Source organism: Alexandromys fortis, unplaced genomic scaffold, assembly GCF_014885135.2.
Source record: "Alexandromys fortis isolate MF-2015 unplaced genomic scaffold, M_Fortis_MF-2015_v1.1 scaffold_78, whole genome shotgun sequence".
In the NCBI taxonomy this organism is placed as follows: Eukaryota; Metazoa; Chordata; class Mammalia; order Rodentia; family Cricetidae; genus Alexandromys; species Alexandromys fortis.
This window is the reverse complement of record NW_026067977.1, coordinates 4,904,409-4,927,293: the sequence shown is the minus strand read 5'-3', so window position 1 is coordinate 4,927,293 and position 22,885 is coordinate 4,904,409. Positions and strand designations below refer to the sequence as shown.

The following is a 22,885-nucleotide window of genomic DNA, read 5'->3' as shown; positions in this document are numbered from 1 at the left end:
AAAAAAAAAAAAAAACAACTTCTCCGGGAGGCTGGCCTGCAAATTTCACTGGCCAGAGCTGGATCTTATACCCACATCCAGATTACCAGAAGTGGTTTATGCTAACTTAGTCTCTGAATTGTATGGGGGAACTTGACTTGTCTTCCTTAAAAATCAAAGGGTCGGCGGTGCACACCTTTAAATCCCAGCACTTGGGAGGCAGAGGTGGGTGGTCTCTGTGAGTTCAACGCCAGCCTGGTCTACAAGAGCAAGTTTCAGGAGAGGCTCCAAAGCTACTGAGAAACTCTGTCTTGAAAAACCAAAACCCAACAAACATCAAAGGATCTTCTACCTTACAGTCTGGGATTAGACTGCTAGGAAAGTGCCTTTGGTTCAGAGGTGGATTTTCCCTTTAAAACATTCTCTTTCCTGGGCACGTAGGCTCAGCTGTAACACCCAGCACACCTTCACATTAACAGCATCCATACCCTAGAGTTCCCACCACTGAAGATGTGCAGAACAGATGTGTGTGTTCATTGCACACAGGCCTGGCCTACAAAATCTTCCCACACTGGCCTGGAGAGATGGCTTAGAGGTTAAAAGCACTTGTTGCTCTTGCAGAAGACCTGGGTTCTGGCCCCAGCACTCACATGGTGGCTCACAACCATGTAACTGCAGTTCCTGGGGCTCTAACATCATGTTCTGACTTCTGAGGCCATGTGGTGCACATATAGACACCCAGGAAAAAAGCACTCACAGAAATCATTTGCCTCTGCTTCCTGAGCGCTGGGTTTAAAGGCTTGCACTACTACACTCAGTTCCAAATGAATCTTTTTTTTAAAAAAAAATTTAAATCCTTACAGTCCACATTCTTCCTTTCCTTTTTTTGTGCTCAGATAAAGGATTAGGTGGAGAAATGAAAGGCTCTAAAAAATAACAAAGCTAAAGAATCTGGTTGAAAGGTACACGAATCTCCGAATGCCTTCTTGGAGTCAAATATCCCTCGTACCCCTAGCTACCCAGTCTATTAAATAGAATTTGATAATCTTAAAACACCAAGGTATTTTTTTTTTTAAGACTGGATATCACTGTGTATCTCTAGGTAGCTTGGATCGTTCTATTTCTACCAGGTTGACCTCAAAGTCATAGAGATTAGTTTGTCTCTGCCTCCTGGAAAAGGTGCTTTAAAAAGTTACTCGAGCCAGGCGGTGTGGCACACACCTTTATTCCCAGCTCTTGGGAGGCAGTGATCACTGAGTTCAAGCACAGCCTGGTTCCAGGAGTGAGTTCCAGGACAGGATCCAAAGCAAAAGAAAGAAAAAAAATAATAGAGACAAGGTCCAAGGCTGTAGTCCAGGCTGGCCTTGAATTCATCTTCCAGCCTGTTCCTCCCAAGGGCTGGGACTGCAGGCCTGTGCCACTAGGTTTGGCTGCAAGTGAGTTCAGACTCTGCTTTGCCCTTCCAGCTTCTCATAGCCCCATCTCCTTTTCCAGCTGCTCTGCCCTTGTCCGGGAGGGAGTACTTCATCTGCCCCTCTCCGGTTTTCTTCCACTCCAGCCAGCTGTCTTCCCCACTCCCACTTCTTCCTTATTAGTCCTCTGATTAAGCCTCTTCATTAATTTTCAAAATGTGAGCCTCCCTGTTTACTAACCTGGCACCAGCGAGAGGAGCTGTAAACTGCAAGCTCCATCAGTGCATAGGCTGTGCCGGTTCATCTTTGGTTTCTAGCACGTCTGGCACACAGCAGTTACCCTAACTCTAGAGATTTGGTGAATCGGTTACTGACTTGTCGCTGCACCAAACTTGGAGCTTTGTTGACTAGTGCATGCTCGAATATGGTCTTCTCTGGTGGTGCTCTCTGACTCCATTATTCAAGTCATGTGTATTTGTATTCATTTTTCCTCACTAAACTGCAAACTCTGGGAGGGAAAAGACTGTATCTTACTCATCTTTCACCTGTGTCTAGGGAGTGTCTGGCATGAAGCAGTTTGTTGGATGAATGAGCGAATAACATTAGCAAGGAAAATACTAGACTTTGAAAAGTTCCCTGAAGATCAGAAAACAAACAAACAAAACAAAACAAAACAAATCCTGGAAGCTGGGTTGTAGTGACACACACCTTTAATCCCAGCACTTGGGAGGCAGAGGGAGTCGAGGCCAGCCTTGTTTACAGAGTTCCAGGATAGCCATGATTACATAGAGAATCCCTGTCTCGAAAAAACAAAAACCAAAAAAAAAAAAAAAAAAAAAAAAAAAAAGCAAACAAAAGTTCCCTGAAGAATGTGACAGATTGAGGAAAAGAGTTAAGAACAGTGGAAATAGAGAGTAATTAATGTAACAAAGGCACAAATAGCAGGCAGATGACGGTGCTAGATCAGACCTGGGAGTCAGTCAGAAAAGGCTCTCTACAGGTAAAATCGGAGACGTTTTACACACAGAAGGGACATAACAAGAGAGTAAATTAGGAGCCGGTCATGGAGTTCTGGTGAAATATGGCAAAATACGCAATTCATGACTAAAGCCTGCTTTTAAAGCAGGATCTGTTCAACCCCAGCCTCAAGTTTCTGCCTTTTTCTTGGCTCACTAAGCAGGCATGCTCATTCATTCTTGTGTATTGATATTTCCAGGGCCAGGCCAACGTGGGGACTTCATGTTCTCTAAACAGTCGAGAAGGAAGTTTCTGTGAGAATGAGCAAACAAACCTGCCCTGTGGGACTGAATGCTTTTGCTAACCCTGGCTCTCCAGGGAAATGAACTTCCCTGTTCCAGTGGTAAGAAGAGAAAGTCAAATGACTTTCCTTAAAAGGTATTATAGGATAGTCTAGAAAAATTTTGTGAGGTGAATTCAAAGAAATCAAGGATGTATATAGTAAGTGAGGTGTCAGAAACATAACAGAAAGGCTTCCGAAGTCTGCTCCCCTCCGCAGAGAGAACATGTAAATTAAATATCCATGGTTGCTGTGGCAGCCAGTCACTGACTTTAGTAATCTGTGAGATGGGACACGTGGATTCTCCCCTAACCTTACTTTGTAGACCAAGCTGGCCTTCAACTCACAGATCCACCTGTTCTGCCTCTTGAATCCTCGAATTAAAGGCAGGAACCATCACACCCTACTCTCATAAATACTAGCCTCTAAAAATGTTCCCCATTTCAGGCGTCAACATTTTACACGGCAGAAGGCATATCTCAAGGCCTACGACATCGCTTGAGGCTGAGTTGGCAACTGTGTATTAAGATAACCCTGAAAACTGGGTTTCAGTGTCCGTTTTCTTAGAACATTGTGCCCAGCGCGCTGTTTCCTGAGTCCTCTGCCTCTCTACCGTCTGTGGAGGTAAGAACATTTTCGTTTACTGCATGCATTTAGGAGCTGAGTTCGGATTAGTTGTTTTCTTCTTTCCTCTCACACCGCAATGGGAGCGCTTCAGTCAGTATAGGGAGGCGTCCAGATCCCGTCTGCTGCCAGAAAGTACTCGACATGGCAGCGAACCACTGAAGCCTAAACTGAGATAATTCTTCATCCTCGGGGCTTCTCAGGTAGTCTATGTCTCCCCGCGCTGCCCAATCGCTAGGATACGCCTGTGTGTGTGTGGGGGGGAATCACTCTGGTTTGGGGTGATGTCACATAGGCTGAGATGACATCTAGCAGCGGGGAAACCCGACAGCCTCCAGACGCCGGTCAACCACCTCGGAGACTGCTGAGCGGAGGGGGCCGGGGAATCCGGTCCCCACACGCCGTCCACGCTGGCTCCCCACGGAGGCCCACCCGCTCCTGCGGCCCGCAGCACGAAGCAATGATCCCGACCGGCCCGCTCCTCCGCACTTCCGCCTCAGTAGGTGTCATGGCGCTAGGAGGCTGAATGGTTCCGGCGAGGCGGGGCCGGCCGGATGAGGGCGGGCGTTCGGGGCTCCATTTGTCGGGTCTGGCGACAACGGCGGCTGCGGAGCGAAGGGCCGGGCCGTGGCCCCGGACGGCAGCGGGAGGGCGAGGCGGGAGCGCGCGGCGCTGAGGCGGCGGCGGCGGCGGCGGCGGCGGGAAGGGGCCGGGCGGCGGGGCAGGCGGGAGGCTGGCGAGGCTCCGGCCGCGGGACGGGCGCGGGGACGGCTCCGGGGGGCGGGGGCCGGGGCCCGGGCCGGCTCGCGCGGGGGGTATGATGACCCGGCGGCGGGGCCCCGGATCGCGTCTCCTCCGCCGCCTCCTCGCGGCGGCCCCGGCTCGCGGCTGAGAACTACACCCACCGGCGGTGAGTCAGGCCGGGCGAGGATGGATGGGGTCCGGGCGCCCTGGGGTGGGCGCCCCGAGGTGGCGCCGAGCGGGCTGCCGGGGGCGGCCGGCTTGCACCGGGAGCCTCTCTGGGCAGGCCCCGCGCGGCCCCGGGAGCCGCGTCCCGCTGCCTGGTCGCGAGCGGCGGGACGCGACCGTGTGCCCGGGAAACTCCCCCTGCCTCCTGCCACCTCCCTCCCGAGCTTGCTGTTGTCCTCAGGTGACAGGGGCCTGTCTGGCGGCTCCCCACCCTCCGGTTCCCCGCCCCTACCCCTGGCTGCGGTGGCAGGTCCCTATGAGAAGCTTGTGCGTGTGCATGTCACCCCACTGCCTGTCGCTCTAGTTCGGGCGTATTTGTGCTTTGGGGGACCGGGAAGCCGTGTCTAGAGAACATTGTGATGGTCGGGTTGGTGTGGAAGCTTTTCTGTTCTCTTCGCTCACGTTCTGTAATCGTTGAGTTTGTAGTTTGTGATGGTGTTGAGGCTCTGTGGGGACCAGCCACTCAGATGTGTTTTTTTTTTTTCCCCCAAGACAAAGCTAGAGGTCTTTTTCAAAAGAAACTTTTGCAGCCTGTCGTTACTTTCAAAGCCAAACCAACAAAAACCCCAAACGGTTAAAGGAAAAGGTGGAAACAACCAAAATGACTTGGGTAGGGCCCGCGCTATAAACAGCTCTGTGGGGAAGAGCCCCCTTTGTGCTTGGCACCTGAGACCTGAAACTTGGTCTCCAGGAGCGTCGGTCTAACCTCCAGTTTGTTGTGGTGACGAACCATGAGCAATGGCCTGTGTGTTTATGCTGGGCGAGCTTTCTTTCCTGTTTGGGGATGGGTACTGGGAATCGAAGGGGGGTGGGGTGGACAACCCCAAGCTCCAGTAAGTAAATCTTTATGTAACCACTGACTCGGTCGTGGATACTCATCTTAAGATGCTCATTCTTGTCTAGTTAGTGACACTGAGAAGTCTCAGTAGTGTGATGCGGCCACATTCTAGTTTCAAGAGTAGATTCTCCTGCCGGAGACCGCCCTTTTTATCTTGTTTCTTAGTAACTCTGAAAACAGCAGTATGGCTTCCTGCTCTAGATGAAGTGGGGTTAATTTAAGCGGCTGATGTCCTTAGCAGAACCTACAATTTTGCTCTTGTTTGTATAAAGCTATTTTTGATTCGTGGTCTGTAAGATTTTTTGTTGTTCTTAAGATTAGAGAGAATGCAAACCTTTGTCAGCTTTTCTTTTTCCATTTAAAAACCTAAAGCTTTCTGTAAAACACAAACTTAACTGATTTTACCTAATCATTGTTATTCAGCTGGTTATTTTGGGTATTTGCATGCGATTTCCTTAGGCGTCGGTTGTTACCATTTGATGAAGGCTTTAAGATAGCTTCTCAGCTTCAAGGGTATTTTGTTGAAGTGTTTGAGATAGAAGCTGGAGGCTTCCAAACTGGTAAAGCATCTGACAGAAACGGTGACTGCGATCTTGTCTGTGTGCCAGCTCTGGTTTGTGATAGTCTCATGGCCAGTTGATCTCTGGACATTGTATTATATTTTACAGATTTTAGACCAAGCTGATTGGTAATTAGATTTAAAATCAAACCAGATCTTCCTCCTGAACAAAAAAAATAAGTCAAAGTTCACATTTCTCTGGAAAACAGAATTCTTTCCTCCTTTGTTTTTGTTTTTATAAGCCCAGATCCACCGATCCACCAGTGGTTTGTTGGTAGAAATCAGTGAGCCAGACCTGCCTGCGAACTTCTTAGATTTGGAACTTGTGCAGCTTGTTGGTTATGTATTTTAACTGGGCCTTTCGTAATTTGAATAATTTTGTAAGCCTGAGCAGTCTGGTCTGTCAGCTGCCCTTTTCTGGACTGTGTGACAACCGTCTATGTTTGGTTAGGCCTTTCCCTACTAGTTCCTCTTCAGTTTCTTCCCTTGTAATTCATGTTGTTTTGCACACTGGTTATTAAAATTATTTTCTTCTTTTTGTTTGTTACTAATGCTTTGTTGACCAGGCTGACCTCACACTCCTGACGTGAAAGGATGGTTCTGAGTTAGCATCGCTGAAACTTCATGGTGCCTGGTGTGGGTCTATTTTTGCCTTTGATTTTGCCTTTTGTCCTTTTTTTATTGTAGAAATTCAGCTAGTGTATTATAATGTATTCCTGTAGTACATACTTTGTCACATGTATTTATTCAGTGTGTGCAGGAGAGGACACATTGCAGGAATTGGTTTTCTGTCATGTTTTCAGGCTTAGTAGCAAGTGCCTCTACCCACTGAGCCATTTTGCAGGCCCTCTAGTGCCTTTTATAGTTTCCTTTTCCTTTTAGGGTGCATATTACTTCAGCAGCCTTCTGAGGTTATTGAATAAGACGTTCTATTTCTAAAGTCACCTGGCACCATGTTTTCCTTGCTGCTTAATGAAAAGGAACCAGGAGACCTGAATTCTTTGCCAGCATTTTGCTCATTAGCTTTGTGTAAAACTTACTTGGCCTTCTTGAGTTTCTTTTTTTCCATATTAGAATTAGAGGATGTTAGAAAGATTCTTTTTAAAGTCTGTTAGCTATAAAAGTCCAGTACTTTCTTTTCTCTTTCTTTCTGCTTCTCCAGTCAAATATATTTCCTTCCTCTACACAGTTCCTCATTTTTCCATAGCCCCTGGATCCTGGCAAAAGGCACCCCATTATTCTTGAAACAGCCTCATCTCCTTCCATCTGCCAAGCCATTGTTACCTTACTTAAGCCCTCCTTCCTTTTCATCTTTGCTGGCTGATCTGAACTGGGCCCTCACTTGGTGGTGTTTGTGTTTTATAGTGATCTTCTACTTTGTTCTTATGTTGGGAACTCTTTGTGCTGTTGTTTTCTTTATCAAACTTTATAAATCTTGTTGATTATCTCTGATAAATATAAAATAATTCACATTTCTAACACAAAGGACCTATTTTCTTTTGTTCTGTTGCAATAGATTTGTTATGCAGAACCAGTCTAAGCAGATATTGAAACTGGGGGAAACATCCTACCTAGGAGGAAAGCATCCTTTTGTTTTGTTTTGCTTTTGTTTTTTGAGACAGGGTTTCTCTGTAGCTTTGGTGCCTGTCCTGGAACTAGCTCCTGTAGACCAGGCTGGCCTCGAACTCACAGAGATCCGCCTGCCTCTGCCGCCCAAGTGCTGGGATTAAAGGTGTGCGCCACCACCGCCCAGCAAGGAAAGCCTCCTTTAGCTTGCTAGTTTGTCAGAACTTGTCAGGGCATTTTTTTAAATGGCTGAAGGTACACAGAGTTGTAGATGATCTCCTGGCAGCTAACATCACCTTTCCCACACCCTGTTTTGCAATACCAGTTGGGAAACTGGTTTGTCATACACAGTCCCATATGAAGGAGGAAGTACTGCCAAGGGGGTGGCAAACTTTGATTCAAATGTTGTTCATTAGGGTTTCAAGCTTACTTTTTTACTTCAGTGTTACTATGCTTAGAACAGTAATATATTATTACAGACAAAAGACTGTAATTTCTGTCACATCATGTATTTCTCTAATTCAGTCGTAATTATTTCTGAGATTCCCCTACATTTATGTATGGAACAATAGTGTGATGTCTTTATAGTCAGTCATGCTAGGAAATACTTGGCACATACTGTATGCCAGCCATTATAATGGGTGCTAGTGATAACAGAAAAGAGAGGAAAACTGTGATGTCTCACTACCCTGATGTTAAGGATCATCCTTACAGAATGTAAACTTGAGAAAAGAAGCTGGCTTTTATTTTTTAAATCATGTACATGCACACACGCACACACACACACACAACATACACACATGTCAGGACAGTTCTCCTCTACTGTAGTTTTGGGGATTAAGCTCAGGTACCAAATGCTTGTATCTGCTCAGTTATGTTGCTGAACCACTACTAGTCGGCTTTAAAATACTTTGTTTCTTAGGTTTATTAATTTTATGTATATCAGTATTTTGCTTGAATGTGTATGTGTACCACTTGTGTGCCTAGTATCTGAGATCAGAAGAGAGTGTCAGCTCCATACACTGGAGTTGCATGTTTGTGAGCCGCCATGTGAGAGCTGAGAACTGAACCCTGGGTCGCCTGCCAGAGCAACAAGCGAGCCAACCATGGAGCCACCTGTCTAACCCTTCCCCTCATCTCCGGAGTCAACTTTTTTTTTTTTTTTTTTTTTTTTTTTTTTTTTTTGTTTTTTGAGACAGGGTTTCTCTGTGGCTTTGGAGCCTGTCCTGGAACTAGCTCTGTAGACCAGGCTGGTCTTGAACTCACAGAGATCCGCCTGCCTCTGCCTCCCGAGTGCTGGGATTAAAGGTGTGCGCCACCACCGCCCCGGCTCCGGAGTCAACTTTTAAATAAATAAGTCTAAATAGTGATACTTAAACTCCAGAGTGGTCTCTAAGTTATGTGAACTGTCCCTACTTTGCTCTTTGGGTCCTACATTTGCTTTCTCTAGTCTTCCCTGTCGTTTGGATCTCAGTTCAATTGCCAGCATCACACAAGGCTTTAATACCAATACCATGCAAGGCTTTTCCTGATGCCATCTCTATTATATTGTGTTTTCTTCATAGCTTACCACTATTTGCATTTCTCTCTCTCTGTCTCTCTCTTCTCTCTGTCTCTGTCTCTGTCTGTCTGTCTGTCTCTCTGTCTCTCTGTCTCTCTCTCTCTCTCTGTACATTAATTGCATTTCTCTTTCTTTGTGAGTGTGTAGAGAGAGAAGGGGTGGTATGGGAGAAAGAACAAACAATGCCCAGCTGGATATAAGCTCTAAGAGATAAAAGACCATACCTATCTTTAATACCACTGTGTCTGTTGTGTCTAGAACAGTTTCTGGCAGGCAGGCATCAGGTTCTCAGTACGTGTTTGTTAAGGGACTAAATTAAGCAATTGTAACTGTAAAGAAAGTAGCGTGTGCTTTGGGAGTATTTATCAGGAGCCTGACCTACTATAAAGTAGCCCTAGGGAAGACTTCTGAGTATTTTTGTCTGATTAAATAATTTAGTAGAAGGAAAAATGTTTCTGTTTTATGTAACAGCCTAAAGTCAATGTTCTGTGTCAAAGTGGTGTTCCAGGTTAGTAGTCTGCTCCCTGCTCCGTGGACACTTCAAACCCATGCTTCCATCTTACTCTGCCATCGCTTGGATGTTGTCTCAGGGTAGAAGCTCGGGGCTCTGCAAATCTTATCCACTCATTGTTCTCTGCTGGCGAGGAAGACTGTTCAACATAGTCTAGTCTTGCGTCTAATAAAGGAGAAAGTAGATTTTTTTTTTAAATAAAAATCAACAAGCTCTAACACACTGAAGTGAGATTTAAATGGGGCCTAGGACACATAGATGTTAGAGAAAGAAAAGGCTAAGAAAGGAAATGAAGTTCAGTTGAGAAAAGCACATTGTATATGAAGGAACTTGGACTGGAGAGGTCAGGGCCTGAGTGTCCTGGGAAAGGAGTGGGTAAACCAAGTCTGTAAAAGTAACCCTAGGCCAGACTCTGTAAGGTCTGCTGATAAACACTGGGGCTTTGGGCTCTTCCTGAAGGTTTAGATGGGGTGGGGGCGGGGGGATGTATATTGTTTTTCCAGATGTACATTTCTAAAGCAAGCTTCAGCTAGGAGGTGAAGAGTGAATTGGGAAAGATGAGCGCGGGCAGGGTGCTTACAAGTACAATTTGGGGAGACGAGGCAGGCTGTTTAAGTAAATAGTTCAGAATTTAAGTTTTAAGTAACTAGTGCAAGAGGACTGGAGAAAACTTGAGTGGAGTAGAAAGATTAGGTTTCTGGCGAAAGAATTTTCTCAAATTTTTATTTTACATTTATATGTGTATGTGAACACATCCATGTATGCCAGTGTGGAGACCAGGTTGGTGTTACGTGTCCCCATTTACTGGTAGCCGTTTTATTTTTGAGACAGTGTCATCTCTCACTGAACCTGGAGCTTGAAAATTGGGCAAAGAGCTCCAAGGATCCACCAGTTTCTGCCCTCTAGCAGCGGCGTGTACCCAGCACCTAACTTTTATGTGGGTGCTAGGGATCTGAACTCCGGTCCTCATGAGTGTACACTATTCCCCGAGCCACCTCCCTAGAGCTTGTTTTACTTTTACCAAACATGTACTCTTGGGCCGGGAAGACGGTCAGCGGTGAAGGTGCGTGTTGTCCATGCCTGGCCACCTGGGCGGAAGGAGAAACGGGTTCCACAGAGTTGTTTTCTGATCTCACATCACACTCACTAATAACAGAAATAATAAATAAAGCATGTTCTTTTACTTATCTAATCTATTGATAAGAATGTATGTCAGAATGTATATTGGAGAATATACATTCTGCATCCAGGACAGATACATGGGAGAACTCAAAATAAAGTATTTATTGGTTTTAGTTATTTAGGTAATCGGTTGTTAGATTGTGTCAGAGAAGAAAGATGGCACTGAAAACCCGAATTTGTTATAGGTACATTGGGGGGAACATGGAAGTTATGTACGCCTCTAATCCCAGCACTTGAGAAGCAGAGGCAGGGGGATCTCAGAGGCTAGTTTGGTCTACAGAGCAAGTCTCAGGACAGCCAGGGCTACGCAGTGAGACAAAAACTTGGAAAATGATTATCTCGCCTGTGGTCCCAACCATTCCATGCAGTGTTGTGTTTCAATTGCTGCAGGGTCACCTGCCTGTGGTGAAAGCGGTGTGCAGTACATGCCAGGGAGTAAGATGCTCTTACAGAGTGCATTTGAAAGCCTTTAACTCCAGCAGGGCACCATTGGTGAGCAGTAGATACAAGTACTAAACAGTCTTTGCCTCTTAGTTCTACTTTGGGATTATTGTGGGGAGCAAATTTGTTGTGTCACGTCTTTGGAAAGTGAATTTTGAAATAAAAAACTTTGTTCATTGCTGGAGCCAAGAGGTGAAATGTTTCAGGAAGTCAGAAATATTTGATTTATCGGAAGCTATCTTCATTTATCCTGAAAAGATTTGTGATTTCTTTAGCAGAGCATTATATACAGTAAAATACAGTCATTAATTCTGCCCCATATTTTTGTTTGACAAGTCTTGCCTAGGAAAATAATTGATCCCCATTTGCAAAGGCAGATTTGTAGGACAGTATCTGTGTCTAGAAATGGCCTTTTTAAGCCTTATTTCAGAGTGGATTTATAAATAACTGTTAGTTTTTCTAGGCCATTTTGATTCTGTGTTTTCTTCTCACCTTGTTACTGAGGTCTGAGTGAGTGTCAGCCACATGAAGAATCCTGGTGCTAAATATGTATGTGTGAGAAAGACTAGTGAAATCCTGCTTGTTTTTGTCCTTTGCATGGACTAGGTTTGTTTTTCTGAGTATGTTATATTCAAAATGTCCTAGGACATGTTTTCTTTCCTCTCTTTTTTGAGGGGTGGGGTCGAGTAATGTTGAGTGAAAATTTGAAGTCATTAGTATTTGTTATTTTGTTATAGGTCAAAAGTTGGCAGTAACATCACTCTGGCAAATGTAGTGTTTTTAAAGAGTATCTGGTAATGAAGGCTACAAAAAAAACAGTGGCCCAGAGTGGTAGTGCATGCCTCAGAAGAGCGAGGGAGGAGGAAGGAGGGGTTCAAGGTCATCTTCAACTAAATAGTTAAGTTTGAGGCTAGCTTGGACTCAGTAAGAAACTGTCTTAAAACTCAGGCAATAAACAAATGGGTATTTCATAAATTCTGATATTACTTTATGACCTTGTCTTTTGATTTTGGGTTTTGTGAGGTAGGGTCATAAAGCCTAGGCTAGTCTCCCACTTAGCTAAGGCTAGCCTTGAGCTTCTGACCCCTCTGCTCTACCATCTCAAGTGCTAATACAAGTGTGCCACCACTGGCCCACGACCCCTTGTCCTTTACAGTGGCTTCAAACTGTACATTTTATAATAAAACTTTTTTTTACGACTTTTAACTACACAAATATCGTGCTCCATGTTTTTGGATGAATTGTTAAATTTATATTTCAATAGGGAAAGCAAATTTGGAACATTTATTTCTTTTTAAGTTTGGCTCAATTTTATGATGGCAAGTAATACTTTGTATTTATTTTAATAGGCAAAATTTGTAAAGGAACTCCAAATTCAGTTTTGTTTTCTTTTAGAATTTTTTTTTTAAAGATTTATCATTTTTATGTGCATTGGTGTTTGCCTGCATGTATGTCTGTGTGAAGGTGCCAGATCCTCTGGAGCGAGTTAGAGACAGTTGTAAGCCCCTATGTGGGTGCTGGGAATTGAACCCAGGTCCTCTTGAAGAGCAGCCAGTGCTCTTAACCACTGAGCCATCTCTCCAGCCCCAAGACTTTTATTAACTTGGTTTTACATTGGTGATGTAGGTAGGCCAAAATACTTTGTATATACATGACCTCCTAAGTTGAAGTGCACTGGCCTTAGCTTTTAATTTGTACTTTTTTTCTCCTTGAGGTTCATATAAATTATGGAAACTTGCTTAAAGTAAAGCCAAACCGCATTTTAGAAATTGAAGGTTGAAGATACATTTCTTCTTTGCAGCTGACTACAGTGCAGATAGTTCTAAGTTGTAATCAGGCACAAAAAAGTCCATGTATTTCTCTCCTCCCTCTTTCATTTAAATCAGTGCCAGGGATCAAATCCAAGGCCCTGTGAATTCTAGGCAGACACAATCTCTGACCTCCACTCCAGCCCCTACAAAATGCTTTTCCATGTTCTGTAACATCTGTTGTCATGTTTCCTTCCTTTCTAATCATATGTTTATTTTCTTGTGACTTGTAAAATTGTACTATGGGGGTTGGAGTGGAGACTTCACCCATATCTTAAGAACCATGCAAACAAAAGAGAAGGACATGTAAAGAAAACAAAACCAAAGCCAAAGCATTTGTAAGTACTACAGTTTATGTCTTAGTGTTAGTGAGTTGTAGATAATGAATTGGTAGGGTCAAGTCTTTCTTCCAGCAAATGTTGTGTTGCATTAACAGATTCTGGAAGGGGCTGGGTGATAGAAGTGAGGAAGAAAACAGATGGTACCTGTCCTCATGGAATTTATACTGTGGGCAGGGATGTGACAGTAAATAATTTAAAATTATAGGAGAAGAACAGCAACTTCATAATGGAAGGGACAAAGGGATGTGTGTGTGCATGCTGAGGGAGAGAAGAGGTTTGTATTAGAAGCTGATGTTGAGAGCCTTACAGGAACTGATGAGCATAAGCCTGTAGTCTCAGCCCTTAGGAGGCAGAGGCAGGGGGAGATGGATCAAAGTAGGGAAGCTGGTCAGCAAGAACATTTTGAGAATTTTTTGGTGAGGCTTTTGAGTCTGTGGACATGTGAGTATGTTTGCAGGAACAGGGTGTGTGAATGTGTGTGTGTAGGCTACAGGCTAATGTCATATCTTTCTCAATTGCTCTCCATCCTTTTTTGAGACAGGGTCTCTCACTGAACTTGGAGCTTATTGATTCAGCCAGACTGGATGGCCACCAAGCCTTAGGAATCCATCTCCCCAGTGTTGGGATTATAGGTGCATACTGCTGTGCTTGGCTTTTATGTGGGTGCAAGGGATCTAAAAACTCAGGTCCTCATGCTTGCATGGTAAACACCTACTGGTCGAGCCATCTTGCTAGCCCCTTGGTTGATGGAGGAAGGTCATTGGCTAATAAAAAAACTGCCTTGGCCCATCTGATAGGGCAGAATTTAGTTAGGCGGAGTAAACAGAACAGAATGCTGGGAGCTACGTAGCAAGCTCGAGGGTAGATTGGATACTAAAGGTCCTGTCTCAACCAAAACAACAAACAACCCCAACAACAAATAAAAGCAGTTCTTTGGAATTGAGTGTGCTTGAGGCAGTTCTTTGGAGGCTGTTTGCACTGTGAACTAGAATGCTGACTTGAACTGTAGTTAGGTACAGATCAGACAGGTAGTGGTTTGTGAAGACAGGGAGAGGCGTGCATGCATGTAATGAGTGTGTCAGGAGCCACTGCTTTCCCTGCCTTAATACCCAATTCTCAGAAGAGCTCTGGACATGGCTGTGCTGTTACCATTATAGAGATGAGGAAGCCAAGGCTCTTTGCTCCCCGATTCTTGGCTTGAGTCGGGAGCTGTTTGGTGCCGTACCATAACTGGGATAGGAAATTGAGAGTGGAGTGAGGCCTGTCAAGTTGGATTTTGGACATGTTGAACTTGAGGTGTCTTATAGTTAAGTGGGCATTTGGATCAAATGTATAGATTTGGTGGGAGGGGTAGAAGAGAAGGAGGAGAGAGAGGGGTCTCCATTTGAAATAGAAATGTTAGTTGTTTTTTTTTTTAAGATGACATTTTGGGTTATAAAGAGGGAAAGTGTAGAACTAGGAAAGGAGTTTGCTGTAGAGCCCCAAGGCCTCTGAAGGGAAGGCCCAGCTGGTGAGAAGAGAGCAGATGAAGATGACATAGCATGTGTTCTATGCTAAGAGTTTGGACTTTATTCTTAAAAAATAGCTTTGGGGGGCTTACTGAACTTTAGATGTCTGCGGGAAATTCAGGACGGCCTGACTTATTTCCTCTCCCCTTATCTTTACATTTCTCTCTCCTTTCTCCTTCTCGCTTTGTCTCTCTCCCTTGTCTGACTCCATCTCCCTGTGTAGTCCAGCATGATTTCATGTACATGATGTGCATGGATGTGTCTGTGTATGTCATCTTCAGACCGTGGAGGTCAGAGGACAACTTGTGGGAGTCACCTGTCTCCTTTCTCCGTGAGCATCTTGGAAGAAAGCTCACATTGCCTGCACTTGCCTTTGTCCACTGAGCTGTCTTACCTCCTGACCCTGTTTAAGGATAGCTTTCTGTACAAAGTCCTCTTGCCTTGTCGACCTGGGTGACTTCTGGTTGGTGGCGGTCTCTCCAGGGCTGGAGAGCAGAACACTATTTTATGTGTGGCTTGTGCAGAGGAATGGACCTGTATCTGTGAATGTCGGTTAGGACTGAATTAGCCTTTGGGAGGCGGGAAACAGCGCGGTTTCAGTCTTTTATCAGCTACAATATGCTGGTGGTAAGCTTTGCATCGCGAACCCTTGTGGTCTCATTCTTGCTTTCTTTCCACGTAGGTATGGCATCACAGCTGCAGGTGTTTTCCCCCCCATCAGTGTCGTCGAGTGCCTTCTGCAGTGCGAAGAAACTGAAAATAGAGCCCTCTGGCTGGGATGTTTCAGGACAGAGCAGCAACGACAAATATTATACCCACAGCAAAACCCTCCCAGCCACACAAGGGCAAGCCAGCTCCTCTCACCAGGTAGCGAATTTCAGTATTCCTGCTTACGACCAGGGCCTCCTCCTCCCAGCTCCCGCAGTGGAGCATATTGTGGTGACAGCTGCTGATAGCTCAGGCAGTGCCGCCACGGCAACCTTCCAAAGCAGCCAGACCCTGACGCACAGGAGCAACGTTTCTTTGCTTGAGCCATATCAAAAATGTGGATTGAAAAGAAAAAGTGAGGAAGTCGACAGCAACGGTAGTGTGCAGATCATAGAAGAACATCCCCCTCTCATGCTGCAAAACAGAACTGTGGTGGGTGCTGCTGCCACGACCACCGCTGTGACCACGAAGAGTAGTAGTTCTAGCGGAGAAGGGGATTACCAGCTGGTCCAGCATGAGATCCTTTGCTCTATGACCAACAGCTATGAAGTCTTGGAGTTCCTAGGCCGGGGGACATTTGGACAGGTGGCAAAGTGCTGGAAGCGGAGCACCAAGGAAATTGTGGCGATTAAGATCTTGAAGAACCACCCGTCCTATGCCAGACAAGGGCAGATTGAAGTGAGCATCCTTTCCCGCCTAAGCAGTGAGAATGCTGATGAGTATAATTTTGTCCGTTCTTACGAGTGTTTCCAGCACAAGAATCACACCTGCCTTGTGTTTGAGATGTTGGAGCAGAACTTGTATGATTTTCTAAAGCAGAACAAGTTCAGCCCGCTGCCACTCAAGTACATCAGGCCAATCTTGCAGCAGGTGGCCACAGCCTTGATGAAGCTGAAGAGTCTGGGTCTCATTCATGCTGACCTCAAACCTGAAAACATAATGCTGGTTGATCCAGTTCGCCAGCCCTACCGAGTGAAGGTCATTGACTTTGGTTCTGCTAGTCACGTTTCCAAAGCTGTGTGTTCAACCTACCTGCAGTCACGCTACTACAGGCAAGTGCAAAATCCTGAAGAACTGTCCTCATGTTTAACATGCATAGCATAGAAATCTAACTATACTACCCAGGAGTCTACTTATTTCTAGATTCCAAGATGGGAGCAGGGTTTGTTTTAGCTCCTTACATGTATATGTGGCATTCCTATAAGTAACGTGCTTTTCTTGCCGACATCCTCTTTAGTACTAGCAAAATGAGCTCAAATTTCATTCTGAAGGTTGTTGCTAGCTGAATTGTGCTAGTTTCTGCCTCATTCCTGACTGCCATTACACCCGACTTTTCCCACTTGAAGGACTGACTGTACAAGATGATCCATCTGGGCAGATGCTGCAGGGGTTTCTTTAGTTCATACCTTGGCATGTAAATGTCTTAGGAACACCTTTAGATGTAACCTAGCAGCAGTTTATTCTTATTAGGTGATTGCTGTGATCTTCTGTTTGAACATCTCTACAGTATTTTGAACTTATTTAGTTATCCTAAGATAGCCTGACCTAAGTATGTTAGTGATTTATCTTTCTAGAGTAGTACTTCTATACAAGGCTCTTTTATTATTTTTTATTTATTCGTATTTTATTAACTTTAGCTCTTTTATTATTTTAAATTCTTGTAACAGTACTTATGTTGGTATACACAATTTTGTGTGTTTTATAACCAAGGCTTTAAAAATGTGCTCTTCTTAGATCTTTATTTTACCTAGTTATTGATCTTAAGAATCTGATACTTAATTTAGTAACATAAATAGCATATTGATTGTACAACCATTCAGTCAAGAAATGAAGCATGGACTAGGGTATGTAGCTCAAACACAGGACTTGCCTAGCCTGCATGAGGCTGAGTTTAATGCCCCCCCCCACACCAGAAATAGGAAACTATAAAATACATATTTATGTGTATTCTCTTAGGAGTGTGTGTGTGTCTTTTTTTGCGGGGGTTGGGAGGGGAGACAAGGTCTTACTATATAACCTTGTTTGGCCTGGAACTTGCTGTGTAGATCAGGCTGGAATTGAACTCACAGTGATCTGCCTATTAGGATTAATAGATTTGTTATCTGTTTTCTTTGAATTTTGTTTATTTTATGTGTATGGGTGTTGTTAGTATGTATGTCTGTGTACCAAGAGTGTGCCTGGTCCCCACAGAAGCTAGATCCAGTCCTCTGCAATGAAGTTACAGATGGGTGTGATCTGCCCTGTAGGAACTGGGAATTGAACACAGGTCTTCTAGAAGAATAGTCAGTACTCTTAACCACAGAGTCATCTCTCTAGCTCCATCCCTAGGTCTTAATGATTTATGGTTTTGAGGTTAATCTGTTCTGTAGCACCCAGCAAGGATGTCATTCCTTCTGTTGAGAAATGTCTCATTGTATGTATACGCCACATTTTGTTTATCCATTTGTTGATAGGCATTTGGGTTGTTATCACCTTTCAGCTCTTGTGAATGATGCTGCTTTGAACACTGCTGTACATGTCTCTAAATTCATATTTTTAGGCTTTTCAGTTGTAGGCTTGGGGTAGACTTGCTAGATCTTAGGGAGTTGTGAGTAGCTCTGAGAAGCTATTAACTTGCATGGAGGCTGTGCTCCTATATTCTTCCCAGCAGCGAAGGAAAGTTCCAGTTGCTTCATGTTTCCTCCAACACTTGTTATTTTCTATATATTTTTAAAATAGCTATCTTTATGGGTATAAAGTAGTATCTCAGGTAGTTTTGATTTATGTTTTTTTAATCAGTGATACATTTTTCATGTCCTTATTTTATACCTTACACCTTTTTTGGAGAGATACTTAATTCATGTCCTCTGCCCAGATTTTCAGTTGATTTTGTTATGTTTTAGAAATTAAAAAATATATATTTGCAAATCATATCTTTTATTGATATGATTTGCAAATATCTTATATCCTCTTATAGCTTTTGAATCTTGCTGGTGTCTGATACACAAATCTTCTGACCTTGTCTATTCTTCAGGTGTCATGCATTACAAACCCATCATTGTGCAGTTTATCTCCTGTTTTCTTCTACAAATCTTAGACTTTTAGCTCCTACATTTATCTATTTCAGTTCTAGTTAATTTATTTTTGTGACAGGTTTTTGCTATATAACTCTGGTTGACCTGGCGCTCACTTGGTAGCTCAAGCTGGCTTTGAACTCAGCAGTCTCCTTCCTGGCTCAGCCTCCTGAATACTTGGATTGCAGGCATGGGCTACCACCCCTTGTTCATTTTTATTGTTTTGTTTTTGTTTATGTTTTTTGAGACAGGGTTTCTCTGTAGCTTTGGAGCCTGTCCTGGAACTAGTTTTTGTAGACCAGGCTGAACTCACAGAGGTCCGCCTGCCTCTGCCTCCTGAGTGCTGGGATTAAAGGCGTGTGCCACACTGCCCAGCTCCCTTGCTCAATTTTTATTGTTTAAAGTAATGCCTAATTTAATTCTTTTGCATGTGACTATTTCATACACGGTCCTTTGCTCTAAAGACTGTCTGTTCCCCCAGTGAATGGTCTTGGCATCTTTGTCAAGTTAATTCGACCATATATTTAAGAGTTTATTTCTGTGTCCCATACTGTTAATTTCTGTATGTCTATCTAAGCAGTGGTTCTCAACCTGTGGGGCATGACCGCTTGGGTGGTCGAATGAGCCTTTCACTGGGGTCATATATCAGATATCCTGCATATCAGAAATTTATATTATAACAGTAGCAAAATTACAGTTGTGAAATAGCAGTGAAAATAATTTAATGGTTGGGGGTCACCACAACATGAGAAACCATATTAAAGGGTCACAACATTAGGGAGATTGAGAATCACTGGTCTATAGGATAGATTTTTCTATTTTTTCCTTCCAGTCACAGGATTTAATAAAAATAACATTGCCATTGCAGATTCTTTTGGGTAGTGCAGTACTGACAGCTTAGTGGTAGTCTTTTAATCTATCCTCACTTTTAAACATCTTTATGGTTTTATAAAACTATGACATGTTTTGCTTGAAATGAGGCAAAGGAGCTCGCAGGGCTGTGGTTCCCAGTGTCATCCTGCTCCTGCAGCCCAGGCTGATGTGGAAACTTTTCACTTCAGTTTACTTATTTATGACTTGGGAGATTTAGGCTCCAACTGCATTTGCTTCTGATACTCCCCTTTGAGCACCCCTCCCCCATACAGTACAAAAGCACCACGTGCTTACAGGTGTGCTGGAGAGCTTCCTGCCCCACTTCCCATTCTCTGAGGCCCGGAGGTGAGAGCCCAGCCGCTCAGGCAGGAGCTTCAGCTTTGAGCCGGTCTTTGGTGTGCAGGTGTTCATTAACCGTTTGTGCGCCCTCTCAGAGATAGCCAGGCGGTTTTAAAACAAAACGGCAGAACAAAAGGGGATGCAGGATATTTTATGAAATCATTTTGATAGGATCTTTACATAGAGACTAAAAGTGATTGATTTTTAGTATTAGGCTACTAAATCTGTATTCTTTTTCCTTTTGGTTTTGATCTTATAAAAAATTAAGGTTTTCTAAGTTTTAAAGTATTCTACAAAGCTACTTATTGGGGCTGGAGAGATGGCTCAGTGGTTAAGAGCACTGCCTGTTCTTCCAAAGGTCCTGAGTTCAATTCCCAGCAACCACATGGTGGCTCACAACCATCTGTAATGGGGTCTGGTGCCCTCTTCTGGCATGCAGGCATACATGCAGACAGAGTACTGAGAATACTGTATACATAATAAATAAATAAATCTTAAAAGAAAAAGCTACTTATGAATTTGGTTGTTGGCTTTAAGAATAATTTCAAGGGGAAGTAAGCGTACTTCTTAAGTGTCTTCTGTTCCCACGCCATCACTGCGAGCAGCTCAGCATCCAGGGCTTGTGGCTCGGCCTAGGATCCCCCTGTGTGCTGTGTTGTCTCATAGTAATACTTGATACGAGCATGAGCAGGAAGAAGAGCTGTGCAGGCAGCCCTCCCTCATCCCTGGTTTTGTCCTCAGTGGGCCTTGTGCATCCTCATATCTCTTTGTTGCCACCCCCTCCTTTTTTGTCTTTTGCAAACCTTTAACCGGGGAAGCTGCCTTCAAATCCAGCCTTCTTATCACTCTTAAGTTTACATTGCTTTGTCCCAATGTTAAACATACCCAGATACTACCATTTGGCAGAAATTTGCCACACTTAGCCGTAGGCATGGCTAAAGGATCCAGGCAGTGGAAATGTTTGAAAGCTGCTGTCTTTGGGGCTGGAGTTTTAGGGACAGAGGTCTGGCGCACTTGAGCTGCAGGGCTTTGCTCTTCTATACAAACTAGCCAGCATTTGTTTCAAGCTTAGATCACTTTGTTATTTATGGGTGGACACTGTAGAGAAGAAAAGTATAGCTTAATTTATCCTACACAAACAATCTAATTTCCTGTAACAGTGAAACTACAGTTTCAATCTGAGCCACAGATGCAGGAAGTCGGACTTTATGTAACATCTCTAATCTAGTAAATAAGTAGGTTTGGTGCCTCAGCTAAGGGAAGAAAGAAACTGAATGTTCATGAAAACAACCAAAGAATGATTTGTACTCAGCTTGCAGTGGGTGCCAGTGAACTAGGGCTTTATGACCTTGGAGGAGCTTTTCAAAATTGGGAAATGAACGTGCAGGGACTGCTGTTTCTGCCATTTGGCTATTTTAATTAGTACCTTTAGTGTTTATGCTTTAAGAATGGGGCTGTATCCTCTAAGGCAATGGCTCTCAACTGTCTTAATGCTGTGACTAAAAATACCATTCCTCATGTGGTAGTGACCCTCAGCCATAAAATTATGTTGTTGTGGCCTGGAGGACTGGCTCAGCCCGTTAAAGGCTAGGCTCACAACCAAAAATATAAGAGTTCAGTTCCCAGCACCCATGGCTGTCCCTCCAGGTGCTAAAATATACTTTTAAAAATTATGTTATTGCTACTTCATAATTATAATCTTGCTACTGTTATGAATCATAAATATCTCTTATGCAGATATCTAACATGCAAATCCTGTAGGGGTTGAGACTCACGAGTTGAGAACCACTGTTAGAGAGAGAGAGCATTACTTCAAAAAGCATGTTCCTATTGAAATAAATGCTGCCAAGTTTGGTTGGTTGGTGATGTAACTCGGTGGTAGAGCAGTTGCCTAGCAAATGCAAGGCCCTGGGTTCAGTCTTCATGGGGGGTGGGGAACAAAAACAAAAAACAATTGTGCTTTCAGGTGGATCTGAGTTCAAGGCCAGCCTGGTTTACAAGGCGAGTTCCAGGAGGGGCTCCAAAGCTACCTGGAGAAACCCTGTCTCAAAAAATCAAGACAAACAAAATACTGCCAAGTTTGTTGTTGTCATCTCTAGCTTTCTCCTACACTTGAGTACATAGTCTTTTTATTGCCTTATGTGTATTACAACGTTGTAACTGGAAACAGACTAGATAAGTAATTATCTAATTCATCCTTCATTTTTTTTTTCCCTTCCTTTCTTCCTCTTTTATTTAACTTTGAGACAGCACCTCCTGGTGTAGCCTGGCCTGGCCTTGACCTTTCAATCTTTGTGCTTCTGTTTCTTGAGTGCTGGGGTAACAGTGTGTGCCTGGTTCGGCCTTCTTAAACACATAGCAGAACCAGGGTTTCCATGTCTGTAGACTTTCCAGCACTGGGGATAAGATTCAGGACTAGCACATGTTAAAAATGCCCCCTACACCGAACTACCCCTCTAGCCCCTCCAAAGACTTTATATTAAGACTGGAGAGTCTAAAGGAGGCCTAGAGGAAAATGCAGTGAGAATAATTTCAACAATTGAAATCTCAATTTAGAGGTGCTGTCATTGTTTGGTAAAGGGGAAGACACTTCATTCACTAACTAGAGGTTAAGATGAGTGTATTTAGCCCAGTGAGGAGAAGCCCCCACTGCAGCTTTCTTTCCTTTCCTTCTTACACTCCCTTTCTTCTTTCCTCTTCCTTCTCCTTCTTCCGCCCCCCCATCCACTTTTTTATTTGTTTACTTGTCATTAGTTTAAATCCATGAGGTTTTCTTTAGTAGTTGCCTTTGTGTAAGGGAAGAGTTGCTTTCTTGTGTGAATTTTCTCTGAGAGCTGTTGGCTGCTTTTGTCATTCCAGAGCCAGTGGATGAGGAAAAACAGATTGCAGCCAACCTTCTCTGTTTGTTTTTGTTTTTTTTTTAATGAGGCTGGAATTAGTGTTTTCCTTAATTTCTTTGACACTTCAAGCTGTGTTATTTTAAAGAAGTTAAAAACTGGGCTGGCCCACTATTCCCTCCTGATCTACCTTTTCAAAAATGTCTTTCTGTAAGGTAGGGCTGCTAAAACCTCTGGGTTCTCAGTCGATGCTTTGGAATGTTCTCAGCCCAGTTTTTATTCCGGCACCAAGCCATGTGCGCTCGCCCTGCCGGCTATTTCTGGCGCTGTCGTGAACTTGGAAATTGATGTTGCTGCTCACTGAAAGTAAGACATTTCCCCCTTTTTTTTCAATTTTAGAAAAGCTTTTATATTTTTTCTGGGTACTCCTATTCTCAGCTTTATTAATTCTCCTAAGAACATGCCGTAGTGGTTGGAAT

General features: G+C 43.8%; 1 protein-coding gene across 5 annotated transcripts in view; it reads left to right on the top strand.

Moving 5' to 3' along the window:
* Positions 1–3,228: 3,228 nt before the first annotated feature.
* Hipk1 (homeodomain interacting protein kinase 1) overlaps positions 3,229–22,885 on the top strand; it is a 50,716-nt gene continuing 31,059 nt past the window's right edge. For 3 of the 5 annotated variants that reach the window (XM_050157482.1, XM_050157483.1, XM_050157478.1), the window contains exons 1-2: positions 4,057–4,222; positions 15,279–16,356. In XM_050157482.1, coding sequence (XP_050013439.1) covers positions 15,281–16,356 — 1,076 coding nt within the window. In that variant the 5' untranslated portion in view covers positions 4,057–4,222; positions 15,279–15,280. Of the gene's footprint in view, positions 3,313–3,366; positions 3,812–4,056; positions 4,223–15,278; positions 16,357–22,885 lie in introns of those variants that run through there. The other 2 variants (XM_050157481.1, XM_050157479.1) reach the window with 2 other exon arrangements.